General features: G+C 50.3%; 1 protein-coding gene across 1 annotated transcript in view; it reads left to right on the top strand.

The window, feature by feature from the left end:
• LOC144180122 (uncharacterized) overlaps window positions 1-12,624 on the top strand; it is a 37,087-nt gene extending 24,463 nt beyond the window's left edge. The window contains exon 7 of the mRNA XM_077708516.1: window positions 12,344-12,624. Within this exon, the coding sequence (XP_077564642.1) occupies window positions 12,344-12,624 (281 nt within the window). The remainder of the gene's footprint in view (window positions 1-12,343) is intronic.
• The last annotated feature ends 493 nt before the right edge of the window (window positions 12,625-13,117 follow it).

Below are 13,117 nucleotides of genomic sequence, written 5' to 3'. Positions count from 1 at the left end.
TCTCCAATTACCCCGCTCCTGTGACAACTGTGGACGATTTATTCCTGCAAACTTCTTGATCTCAACTGCCCATCTAACACTCTTCGGCCCCCTGCTACGCTTGCCTTCTCTAGGCAAGCGTAGACACAGGTTTTACGTGTGTCCGCCCCTTGATATATCTGTGCAGAAAATATCCATAATGAAGGGGTACGCAAAACGACACATTACATAATATATATATATATATATATATATATATAAATATATATATATATATATATATATATATATATATATATATAGTATAAGTAAAGAGTCGGATACACAGCAAGAACAATAACAAACAATGTTTACTTACGTAGCGGCAATGGGACTTGCCTTCATCAGAGTAAAGTTACATGACCATAATCATGTAACTTTACTCTGATGAAGGCAAGTCCCATTGCCGCTACGTAAGTAAACATTGTTTGTTATTGTTCTTGCTGTGTATCCGACTCTTTACTTATACTATTTCTGCGCGCTTTGTGAGTTTATCCTTCTCTAGATTTATATATATATATATATATATATATATATATATATATATATATATATATATATATATATATATATAGACAGAAAATAATGGTTGGCAGTCCAGAAAACCACGGAAAGCAAAGGGGAGGTTGTGGGGGGTCATAGAAAGAGATGAAGAATTTTTTGTGTCGAAAAGAAAGTGGTGAAAAAATGCCCGCCGGGTGGGATCCACGACCTCCAGAATACCGGTCTGGGGCGATCCCACCCGGCGGGCACTTTTTCACCACTTTCTTTTCGACTCAAAAAATTCTTCATCTCTTTCTATGACCCCCCACAACCTCCCCTTTGCTTTCCGAGGTTTTCTTGACTGCCAACCATTATTTTCTGCCTTATTTCACGGAGCCCCTCATTTCCCATTTTCTGATTCGCTATATATATATATATATATATATATATAGGGCCTCGTTGAGGAAATACACGAAGGAAGACCGAATTGGTAAAGCATCCGAGATCAGATCGAAAGGCGTAGGTTCAGTCCCCACTCTGGATGCGGGTTTTTATTTCTTTATTTCTTTGTTTTTTATGTAATTTTCAAAATGTCAACTTCAATAACCGTAGTAACAAAAGCCTAACCATACCCCTAAGCCTCACTTGGCGTGGTAAACTGCCGGTATTAGCAGTCAAACTTCGTTACTACGGATCCCACATTACCAAATATGTCAAACGCGAATGTTTTAGGAATTCGTGCCAGATTTTCTACATTTTAAATGTAAAAGTATTTAAGAATTATGAATTTCAATACGACGCAGAATTGAGGATACCGCACTTAATTTACTTTCCGCATTATAATCGAGGAGAGTTAGTATTAAATATTCTCCTGAAAGTAACAGCACCGCTACTCTCGCTTGAAGCAGAAACAGCCATTTCTCTGTGTATTCCCCGAGTGCAGTAGCTATCATCACATGTCTAGTGCCACCAGTGCCACCACAAAGCTGTGGTTTAATGGGCAGTATCCTAGCAGGCGCAGCCGCGTTTGCCTCCTTTATTTCTCGTTACTTTGGGTGTCGGTGGCCTGTCGGTCGTTCTTCACGCCAATCGCGTGCGCAGACAGGTAGTTCTTTGTTGTGGGTGATTTTTTTGTGAGGTTCATGCCTGATCCCAAGATGAGTGCAGCTAGCCACAAAGCAAAGAAGTAGCGAGAGCAGTCATCACCTGTAGTGACGATGACGACTCGAAGGAAGGCCACCGTGGTTCACCGAACACAGAAGATGAGGTCGTCTGGAACATTGATAACTCGCATCAACAAAGTCTTACTTTCATTGCTCGGTGCAATAACGTACCCTAAGGGGTATTGTGCAAGGTGGAATACGTAGAGGCGTTCCTAATCGGTTGTGCGTGTTGAACGCGGCTGAAGAAAATAAAATTAATTCAACTAAAGTAGCGTTGTAGTGGGCGCAATATTCTTTGGGAGTTTTTCTATCTGCGCATGCGTGTACTGCTAGCGTATTCAGATTTGGTCCCTAGTTTTAGCACCGGCTTACATGTGCCAGTTTTCATTCCACCGATTTTTCAAAATAAAGATTAGGAGCTGTGACGCGTGATTCGTTATATCGAGATTCGACTGTATATATATATATATATTCAGCGGCCAATCCACCAGCAGGGCAAGGAGGACGGCGACCGGTCGGAAGAGGAGGACGGAGAGGAAGCTCTTTCCGGCAGAGAATAAACATGGAAGCTTCTGAAACGGCCCAAGTTGATTGCAAGTGGCGCAGTCGACAAGCCTTCAAGCCCGAGGCGACCCAGCCTCCGGATCTGCTCTCCCTCGCGGCAATCCAGCGGCAGGGAAGGCACTCAGCAGTGGTGAAGGCCTGGCACACCTCCGAGCCTTGCTGCCCGAGTTCATGGTTCGAGCAGCGGTCGAAGCACGAGCGCCAAACGCAAAGCCCAGCACCCAGTGAGCCAGCCTTTGGCGCGGCGTTTACCAGCGGCCGACGTCTTCTGGACACGCGCTGCTTCCGCTGTGTGTGCCGTGATTTCTGCGGGCTTTTGACTTTTCTGCGCGAGTGACCAACCTCTCGCAATGACGACAACTGCTGCTGCGAATGCTAGCCACTCTTTTTGACTGCGCAGGCCCTCACAGAAGCGTGTCAGCGGCTTCTCGACGTCATTCCCGTGCCGTAACACGCAGTCCCGCGCAGCGCGTTATCACCTGCCCGCATGGTCGTCGTCCCGGCATTCTGTTGCTTCCAGGACGACCCTGTTCGTTGGGTAAAACTAGGTGATGCCCTTGCCGCGCACCGCGCATGACCCGACAACATAAAGATGTTATTAGCATAACATCTTCTACGCCACGCTGCCCGAGCGTGGCACCTTAACGAAGGTCACCTGGGCAAGCTGGGGCGGGGCATTAATCGCTGCGTTCGGTGGATTGTCAGCCAGCTACGACGCTCGCTTTATGGAAATCCGTGCCCGCCTGCAAGGCCCTAGCCAGAACGTCGCGGCATAACTTTTCTAACGGTCTAACTAACCTCACTTTCTGCTGCCCCCTGCCATGCTTGTCGTCTCGAGGCTCCACTCTATTACCCTTAATGACGAATGGTTATCGTGACTTGGCATTACATGCCCTGCCTACGTCCGTTTATTCTTCTTAATTTCTACTAATATGTCCTTAAAACCCGTTTGTTTCCTGACCCACTCAGCTCTCTTGTTGTCCCTTAATGTTACACCTATCATCTTCTGTTCCATAGCTCGCTGAGTCGTCCTCGATTTAAGTTGAACCCTCTCAGTGAGCCTCCAAGCTGGGGCCGGGAAGGAGATGAACCCGCACACTCCATCAAAGATGTTACGTGCGGCCGGGCGGAAGTGACAGGCAGGATGGTTGAGGATAATGAGTTATGTATTTATACGCTGTACATGGCGGCCACAACAATCATGATCAAGCCACGCACCAGCCACATCTTCGTTCCCATCGCCGTATTGGGTCGTGACGCTGTGGGGCCTTGTCCACATATATGGACAATATAAAACGTTTTTGTACAAGTATCTAGTCGGTAGCAATGGACAATCTAGCCGGGGCTACGTGTGGGTAAAGTATGGGATGACAAGAAGGAGGTATAGATGGCATTCACTGAAACGCTTAGCTGTCAATTTCATCGCCTGGCAACACTGTAACAGGCCGCTGATATCGCCGAAGCGCCTTCGACATGGCGAGGCTTGTGCCATTGCGCCTGCACGCGTCAGAAAAAAGAAGACACCTCGCCTGCTCCGTTTAACCCTAATCTTAACGGTGGAGTGAACAGAGATGTTATTAATCGCACTGACGTTGGAGTCGAGGCATTTATTTGCGTTCGGTGTGGTAGAGATGGGAACCTCCAACAGACGTCATATGCTTAGCACGGAGAATACCGCCATCCCGCGGAGCCCGACGCAACAAGTGACGGCACACTCACATGGTTGCCTGCATGCGTGCCTCGCCAGTAAATGCAACTTATGAGCGGCAGCGTCGCCATGTTCGTGGATTCGGAAGTGTGATTAACGGCATGCTGTGCTCCTGATAAGAGTTGCCAATTGTAATGACATTTTGGTGGCAGTTGAGCGATAGACAAAACCTGCACACACGTTGTCGCCACAATGCCGCCCCTTTTCTGGCCGCGTTTGCATCCAACAATTAGCCTTATTCTGAGCGGCCCATCCGGAGACAGCTCCGCAGATGGCAGCATGTCCTCGCCATATGGGCTGGGATGAGTAGACGACCCATCTGCGCTGCTTCCGAGAGGTATTTTCTTCTATCATAGTCTAGTAGAAGCCCCAGACATCCGGCATGCGGACAACAAAAAAAGTGAAAACTTCGACAAGCTCAGGGGTAACCTCTAACTCTGCTATGATGATGCAAGTTATCTATTTGGCACCCACGTGGACCATAAGAACACTATTGACGAGAAGATGGACCACCTAGTGAATATCAGTGGTAGTACAACTGACCTCCCCCTAGTATAGTGATCATGGAACCATCATTTCAGTTCCTTGCTCACCCGGTGCATGCGGCCGCTACACCTACCACAGTGTCGTCGCACCACCATTGGAAGCTCAGCAGCACCAATACCTGGCTTTATCCGTTTCAGGTGCGAAGCACCTTAGGACCTCGCAATGTCCGTCCGTTGACGTCCGTGCGCACAGCAGCATGCTCGAACGGCTCAGAGGGAGTCGCAGAAAAAAAGGAAATGAGCACCGCAAAGATTCGTACAATTGACTCCCGCAACAACACGCTATGAATCCAATGTGCTACCACTAGACTACGCCACCAGACGAAGTTTGAATGGAAAATAGGTACTGAAGTGTACAACGATCTCGCAATGTCCGTTGGCGTCCGTGCACACAGCCCTATTATCGTAAAATATGTCAGTCAAGCCATCTAAATGGGCACAAAACGCAAAAAAATCACACATCTCCACGCCGTGAACGATGTCGAGGGTGCGAAGTGCTGGGACGCAATTCGTCTTTCGTGTGGCCCTTGCAATTTACAGTGCCTTTACTGCACCTCAAAATCATTTAAAACTGAGTGCATCACCACGCACGGACCATGACGCTCATCACACAAGCAATCCACAACTTATGTCGAAGTGCTTCGCACCCTCGACACCGTTCACGCCTTCACGCCGTGATGTGTTATTTTTTTCGCTGTACCCCCCCTCCAAGAGCACCCTTCTGCATTCAGCATGAAACAGCTGTTTTCAAATGATTGTTCTATTACGGGGAAGACTCATGTTCTTGAGGCAAAACTACCCCTCCCCCGGCTACTGTGGTACCAGAGTACTTGCCAGAGCACACACTACTCGACTATACTGTAGGCGGCCGATGAGACGGTGTGGCAGGGCCTACATTTATTTACAGTTGCGTTGGGGTGAAAACATGGGCCCGAGAATCCGAGAACTCCCATAGAGTGCGGCCTAGCAGCGCGGAGGCGATGATGATCTGAGCTGCGTCATCATCACCAGTAATGATGATGATTGGGCGCGGCCGTTGGCGATGGTGATGCCGCCACAGGACTGCCTCCCTAGCGCGCAGTGCGTGATGAAATGCACGCGAAAAATGACTGAAAAGGCGGCAGAAGGAACCATGTACATAAACCGAAAAATATCAACTTGGTGGCAAGCAGCAGACGAGGTGGAGAACTATGTAAATATGTGCGTCCGTGGTCACAAAATGTTCGGTGGGTCATCCAAGGTCCAACCATAGGAATCGAAAGAGGGATAGTCCAGGTCGGCGTTGAGGGAGCGTCCGGTGGGGCTAGTAGCTTCCGGAGGCCTACACTGAGAGTTTCGTTTCGGTAGCAGGCGGAAACGAGCTGACTGCCGTGGAGGAGCAATTGAATATGGTGGCCAGCGAGGTAGGGTGCACGCAAAACACGGCACACTCATCCGGGCGCGTAGCTTGGACAGACGGCGGGGGCGCGGCTGGTCCAAAGTCAGTGATGGCAAAGCTAGCGGTGTGGTTGAGAGCAGATCATACCGCAGCCTGTGATAAGCGTCGTCCGAACGGTGGGTGCGGCGTGCTGTCAATAGTCGCGGCGCTTTTCTTGGGTGCGCGAACCTTGTACTTAGCCAAGCGCGTAAGACACGTTGATGGGCGCGTGCTGTGAAGTTGACCTGTCGCCTTTGGCTTGTGATGGGGCGAGGCGTGATCAGCCCCCGCAATGCTCGTGACAGCCCAGCAGCGGCTTTGGGAGTTCGCTGATAATGGCAAGCACAGGTTAGCGTAACGCGTGGCGTTTGTTTTCCCGGCTGAACGCTCATGTGGGCTACCGCAGGATGGGGAATGTTGCGTATCATAATGAGCGTCTGTCCGGCGGCGTTCTGGAATCCCTGTGGTGTACTACACTTGTCCTCTAACCGAGAAGTGGTCAGAGGAAACGATGGGATATCGCGGTACGACTTCAGTGAAGTGGTCGCTGCAGCTACCTCGCATACAGGGGCAATGCTTGGGACAACCGCGCCTTTGACAGGCACCTCAAGACGTGTCTGAGCATGGTGTGCTGGGTGCCAACGTCTCACCCGTGTCCAAAGAAGACGTTTGCCTGAAAGGAGGCTAATCCGGTTGCTTCAAAGCCAAGCCTGGTGGTTCAGCAACATGTGGAGGCAGCGCAGGTGCGGTGGTGGGTAGACTGCTGTAGGGGCGGGGGGTAGACCCTCCTATAAACGCCACCGCATCCCTGTGGACCGTGAGGCATGGCATCGTTGCTGCGCTGCAACACTGTGGCTGTAAACGGGCTGGTGCTAGGCAGGAGGACCGTGACATCTGTGGGGCAAGGCTCAATGGCTGGCGCGGGTGGTTTGTGGAACTGACCGGAGCGCGCAAGGAGAAAGGCCATGAGCTCGTCGTAAGGCCGGGCTCCAGGTTCCGGCAAGCTAGAGGACAGGCTGCAAGGCAGCAGCTCGCGGATCAGGAAGTAACGGTCCTGCTGCAACGTGACACCATAGAGGTCGAAGAAACACTACATCTGGCATAACCACACCTTGGGGTTCTTGGGTAACAACAGCGGGTGACGTGGCAAAGCCGCCGTACTAAGCGATAGTGCCAGCTTGCCGGGAGTCGAGCGGTTGGGTGCAGCGAGCGTGGAGGGAGTCAAGGTGGACGACCGACATTCACTGAAGTCGGGTGGTGATGTAACTTAGCGCCGTGCTCCGGCCATAGGCTGGAGCGATGCCGATGCCGAGTCGTTAAGGCAAGCAGGGCTCGTGCCGACACGCGCCATGACAAGGATCTCAAGGTCGTCGTACGGTTGCTCACTGTATTCGATGATGTCTATGTGTAGAGCTTTTGGAATCTACTCTGTGGCAATACGGTACCGCTCAGCCTGCGAGTCGATGCGCCGTAGCTCAAAGTGCGCCGCCATGTCACAGAGCCAGCCTCCGGGATGTCTGTGCTCAAAGGCCGGGTAGGGGGGCAGATTGTAGACGAAGCGTGGCTCCATGCTGCCGACGTCCGGGTCCCCAATTATTTAGGCGGTCGATGAGACGGTGCGGCAGGGCCTACATTTATTTACAGTTGCGTCGTGGAAACAACATGGGCCCCAGAATCAGGGAACGACCGTCGAGTTCGGCTGAGCAGCGCGCAGGCCATGATGGTCTGACTTGCGTCATCATCTACAATAACGATGATGATGGGGCGCGGCCGTTAGCGATGATGATGCCGCCACAATACCAAATTTTGGGGAGAATGATTCAAGACCGCTTCGGGGATGTCCAGTCCCGGCAACTTCATCTTGCTGGGATTACGTATGTGCGACAGCAAGGTGTGGCTTCGGAAGAGCTCGCTAATCACGTAGAACGGCTAAGTGCGAGGCATCCACGGGGCTACAAGAGTTGATCGTGCCGGCTCCGGGCGTTTGTCGACTCCCCGGAGAATCTGAGCGAGCAGCGCTTTGTGCGGCCCTTGGATTCGCTCTCGATGCTGCGACAGCTTGCTGCACCGAAACCTGAGCCCGGGTTCTCCAACTCCACGCCATGCACGTGACTGAACACGGTGGCGCACAAACCCCTTTATATTCGACCCGAAAATTGAAGCGCTGGTTGTCGAGGGACGGAACCCGCGTGGCTTACCAAGCGTGTTCCAAGCCTTGAAGCTCCAACCTGCGAAGGGCAGTACCCGCGGAAGCCACTAAACGACCAGGGCGAGATATTGCGAAGGAGATGAACCCGCAGACTCTATCAAAGCTTGTTACGTGGTGGCAGCACGGAAGTGACATGAACCATGGTTTAGAATGGTGATAGATTTTAATTACAGTTCCCGGGAATGAACACAGCGCTGGACTTTGCGCAGCTTGCTGAAATGAAGCATCAGTGCAAGAAGCTGACGGGCCAAGGAGGCTTTCAGGACTGAATTATCGCTGTTCCCGCAAATCGCTAGAAGGATGGGCAAACAGCGAAGCTGGCCGCCCACTGAGCTTATTCCCGCTTCGACAAAGTTTTTGTGTGGTTCTGCTTGGAGACTCGGCTAAGTTTTCCGAGGGGTTATGCTCCGAGACTAGGTTAAGTTGTCTGCGTGGTGTGTTCCTTGGTACGCCGTACGCCGCAGGCGCGGTTCTGTCCCCAATCCTCTTCACTATCTTCCGGATTAACCTCCCGAAAGAACTGGACAAAACTCCGGACATCAAGCACGGCAATTACGCCGACGATATAACGATTTGGGTGGGTAAGGGATCGCTGAAAACTATGCAGGACCGCTGACGCAGTTCATGAGTACGCAAGCAATGCGGCTCACCTGCGCGCCTGACAAATCGGAGCTTCACTTGGTTCAAAAATGGCACCGGGATCCCACCACGGACATACACGTCATGTAGGTTGGCATCAAGATTTCTCCGACTCGAAACATCAAATTTCCGGGAAAGACCTACGAGGAAAATTGTAAAATCCGTAACTTACCCGGAAATTGAACTCGCCAGCCACTCAGATCGTTAGGGTGCCCTGCCGCATTGCCCAACAAAAAACACAGAATGAAGGAACAGGACGTGCTGGGTCTTGTTCAAGCTTTCGTCATTTTACGAATTACGTACGTCACACCCTACGCCACCTTCCTCGCCGCAGAAAGGCGGAAGATCGGCACCACTATACGAAAGGCCTTTAAACAAGCGCTCAAACTTTCAACAGGCACTTTTACGTCTCGTGTGATGGCGCTAGGGGTGCAAATACCACAGAAAAGCTCACAGAGGCGCACCTGAACGCCCAGAAAGCGCGACTAAGCACTACCCCGACAGGCCGGCAAGTAGTTATAAACCTGGGATACGCCACTTTAATGGAAATGGATACTGCCCTAGACATACCGCTGGAAGTTAGATCGAACCTAAAAATTGCTCCCCTGCTAAGAAATATGATCCTTCAGCACCATAAATGCAGAAGAACAGCCAGGGCACAAACTCTTGAAAGGCTGTATTTTCACTCACACAACAGTATCCACAAACACAGCGGACTAAGCATGTGCAAATACCAAAACAGCGGTTGCCGCCACCCCCACTGGTCTTATAATTGGTATCACCCTTCGTCAGGCTACCATTCTCGAAGCGGAAGAAGCGGAGCTCGCATTAGCCATATCCCCAGATTCAAGCCAAGATCACTATCACACACCCGCAAGCGGTCTGTCGAAAGTACATAGCCAGGAGGATTTCAACGAAAGCCCTACGCATCCTAGCCCAAAACCCCCCTGAAAGAACAATCAAAATCATTTGGACGCCTGCCCACTCATCCTTTCGTGGCAATGCAGCGGCTCGCGCTCACGCCCTAGATCTTGCCTGCCGGGCACCGCAAGCGACGACGAGAGGACCAGACACTCACTTATTACATACAATGACATCACCGAACACTACATGCTCACACGACGTTCCTTTCCGCTACCGGCAGGAAAATTAAGAAATGAAGAAGAAGTCACCCTCCGACAACTTCAAACAAACACATTTCCGTATCCCACACGGCTACATGCCATTCGCCATTCACCCCACATTCCAGGTGTCAGCTAGCTCTGACGATTCGTAGAAATCTCTCCGCCGAGGCCTCTCAACACCTCCGGGGCTGGCGCCCGAAGATGCGGAGAACGACCGTAATTTACTGCCCCGGCCGCGCCGCTAGGACCCAAGCTCCCGAAGAGCACGAACGCGCCCCCGACTCGGGTGTGTTATGCCCGAGGACAGGAGGCGACGCCAGACTCAACGCGACTGTTTGTTTCGTTTTCACTCTCTCACGTCTTCGTGCTGTTCGCCCAGAGAGTCGCCCTAGACCTGCGCACCGCGTCAGACGTTTTCTCCCCGTGCTCCTCTGTCCTGATCTACTGTAACCTCAGTTTTTCTCTATTATTAAACCTCTTAAATTCTCAAACCCTAGTTTCTCCCATTCGATCTTCATTCGAGCCACGACCTAGCTCACACAGGCACTGCGGCAGCCCAGCAATGCTCTTCCATATCGTTTCGGCACGCCCTTCAAACCAGACCTTGCACCAATTCCCAGTCCTACATACCAGCAGTGGGAGAGCGAACTTGCCAGCTCGGACCTATGTAAGCAGCTTTGCCACGCTGAAAGGGCGAAGACGGCCGGCCGCACCAACAGAGTCCTGGGCAAAGGAGCCCGGCCACTTTCAAGCGGGATCTCACTGTTCAGTAAATTTTTCTACTCCTCATCATCTTCCTTGGCCCCCAAAGAGCAATGAACACTCGGCAATTAAAGATTTCCCCCTGAGAATCCCGCTAGAGACCACAAATTTTTAATGGTGGCTTTGGAGACACACAAGGTAACACACAACATAACACATAACATACATAAGGAAACACATAACATGCAATTACACAACACAAACGACAAAACATAAGTGTCATGTCATAGCATAACACAACATACTTTATATTTTCGTAAGATATCAGTAAAAAAATTGATCATATATACAGATTTAGTAATGTAGTTTCAAAGCTAAGACAAAAGTTGGTTTCCTTCTTCATGTTATTGGGTATACTGTTGAAGATATCGGAGCCATGCAATCGGATTAACCATTGTCCGTAGGTGTTACGACTAACCGGCATATTGAATTGGTTATTAGTTGCGCACTAGTGTTTCCTTTAGGGCAACATATACACTCAAGGGCAACGAATCGCTATGCTGTACTATGTTATGAATTGTTTGTATAATTTTTTATGCATACCCGGATCAGGGTAGTAGTCATGTTAACTGGAAAAGAGGTCTGCTAGGTTATATACATTATGAAGAGGTTACAATTCCTAAGAACACGGCTGTAATGAATGACGGGTTTCGGTTATGGGGTATACGCACCGCACCTGGACTCCAGGCAATACCTCAGATGGTTAGGAACAAAAAGAAAGCACAAATATCCGGAGTATGCTCAAATGAAAAGCTTAGTTAGATTTGGCAACCATAATAAGCCAGCATGCAGCAGAAATTTTGGATTTGTGACATGTGATGAAAATCTAATTCGGAAATGACGACACCCGAATGCTCGTGGGATGGGGATGATGAATTTGTTTGTTTTGAAAATAAGAAAGCATTGGAATCTTATCGTTCCCGCCTAGTGTCGAATGTGGTGTTTTTAAATTACCGAGATTAGGGCAAAGGTAGTTGTTGTTAAACCACGTTAGTACAGTTCGAATGGGGTGTTTTTTCACGCTGTATTTTTCTCTGAAATTAGGAGCCGTGTCATCGGCGCACTTAAGTGTCTGTGCAAGGTTCAACATTAACGGAAAGCCTCAGCGGTACTGCGATGTCGAAGAATGCGACTCTGGCTGTTTATCAGTTGGAACTGCCACGGAAAAAGCTTTTCTAACATCGAAAAGGGGCGACGCTCCTTGATGAAACATGCCAGGTCCGTGTGTGTTACCGCATATTAAGGGGCGCTACAAATGGTGCGCAATGCAATCTCAGCATTTGACCCCCCAAAAAAGTGGTAGACGAAACATTTTTTTCCTTCCTTTTGTTTCTATTTTAATTGTCATCTCCACTTTCGAAAATGTGGAAAGCTTTGTGGCATCTTACGACACTAAGCGCACGAACGTTCAACGAAGCTTCACATTACAAATTCCAGAATGCTCCAGGTGCGCTTGAGATCAGAACCTATGCAGATTGATTCACATGACCGTCAGAAGTAAGTTTTGGGAATTCGTAAGTAAAATCGGCTTTTGTAGGAGATTTTAAAGTCTCGAGCCCCATCTCCCGTAAACTCAGACTTTGCGGTTCAACGTGCCGTACTTGAACGACGCAGAGTGTAAAAGCGACAAGCAGGCCGCAGAAGCGGCAGCGTTCTTTCGAGCGGCCGTGGTGCATGAGCCTCTCTTATAGCGTTCTTCTCCCGCTCCCAGAAGCCAGCGAAGGAGACAAAAGCAAGGACACGCGATGCCGCCTCGGCTCCCTGGAGAGCTTGGTGCGGCCGTGCCTATGGGAGGACAAGGTGTACACGTATTACTTCGACCACCGGAGCAAGAGCTGCGAGCCCTGGGATGAGACCGCCTGCGTCTCGAACTCCTACATCAGACTGGCCGAGTGCCTGGATAAGTGCGTTGTCCAGGGCAGCAACAGCACCAAGCAGCGTCTCCACGCGGCCAGACGCAACCCCAAGGCGGCCGTGCAGCCCCAGGGCTGACTCTTGAGTTTTGTGTGCAGTAAACGTGCTTTCTACACCGACGGAGTTCTGAATTCGGTGCGGGGTAAAAACCGCTCTTTTAGAACTGGTATAATCGCCGCAGTGCTTACGTTCTTAAGTCGCTGCACAAGAACGGGCGGCGTATTTTCCAGAGGCACTCGCTCCCAAAATGCAGCATGAGTCACAATGCATGAGTGAAATAGAAAATAGGCATTTAAATGCAACAAATAATGCCAGGACACCTAGGCACCTACGGACTGTGAATGCTTTCGCATTTCCACAAGGGCTAATGTGTCCTGCAGGCCTGAAACGAAGTGTTTTGCCTCGCGTTGTCGAAGGGCATTGCAATTTTGCCGCTTGAGATCTGTTTCCTACACGTTACGCCGCTGCTGGGCCATGGCGCCCTGGAATGGGGAAATAGAGAAAGACAAAAATTCTTTTATTGAGCGTTAGATGCGGGGTGTTTCTTATTTCAGGAATCCATGCGCCGTCT

The sequence above is a fragment of the Haemaphysalis longicornis genome, unplaced genomic scaffold, assembly GCF_048455015.1.
Source record: "Haemaphysalis longicornis isolate Haplotype H1 unplaced genomic scaffold, Haemaphysalis longicornis Haplotype H1 scaffold_4, whole genome shotgun sequence".
In the NCBI taxonomy this organism is placed as follows: Eukaryota; Metazoa; Arthropoda; class Arachnida; order Ixodida; family Ixodidae; genus Haemaphysalis; species Haemaphysalis longicornis.
The sequence above is the reverse complement of the archived record's forward strand: the minus strand, read 5'-3'. Positions and strand labels throughout refer to the sequence as shown.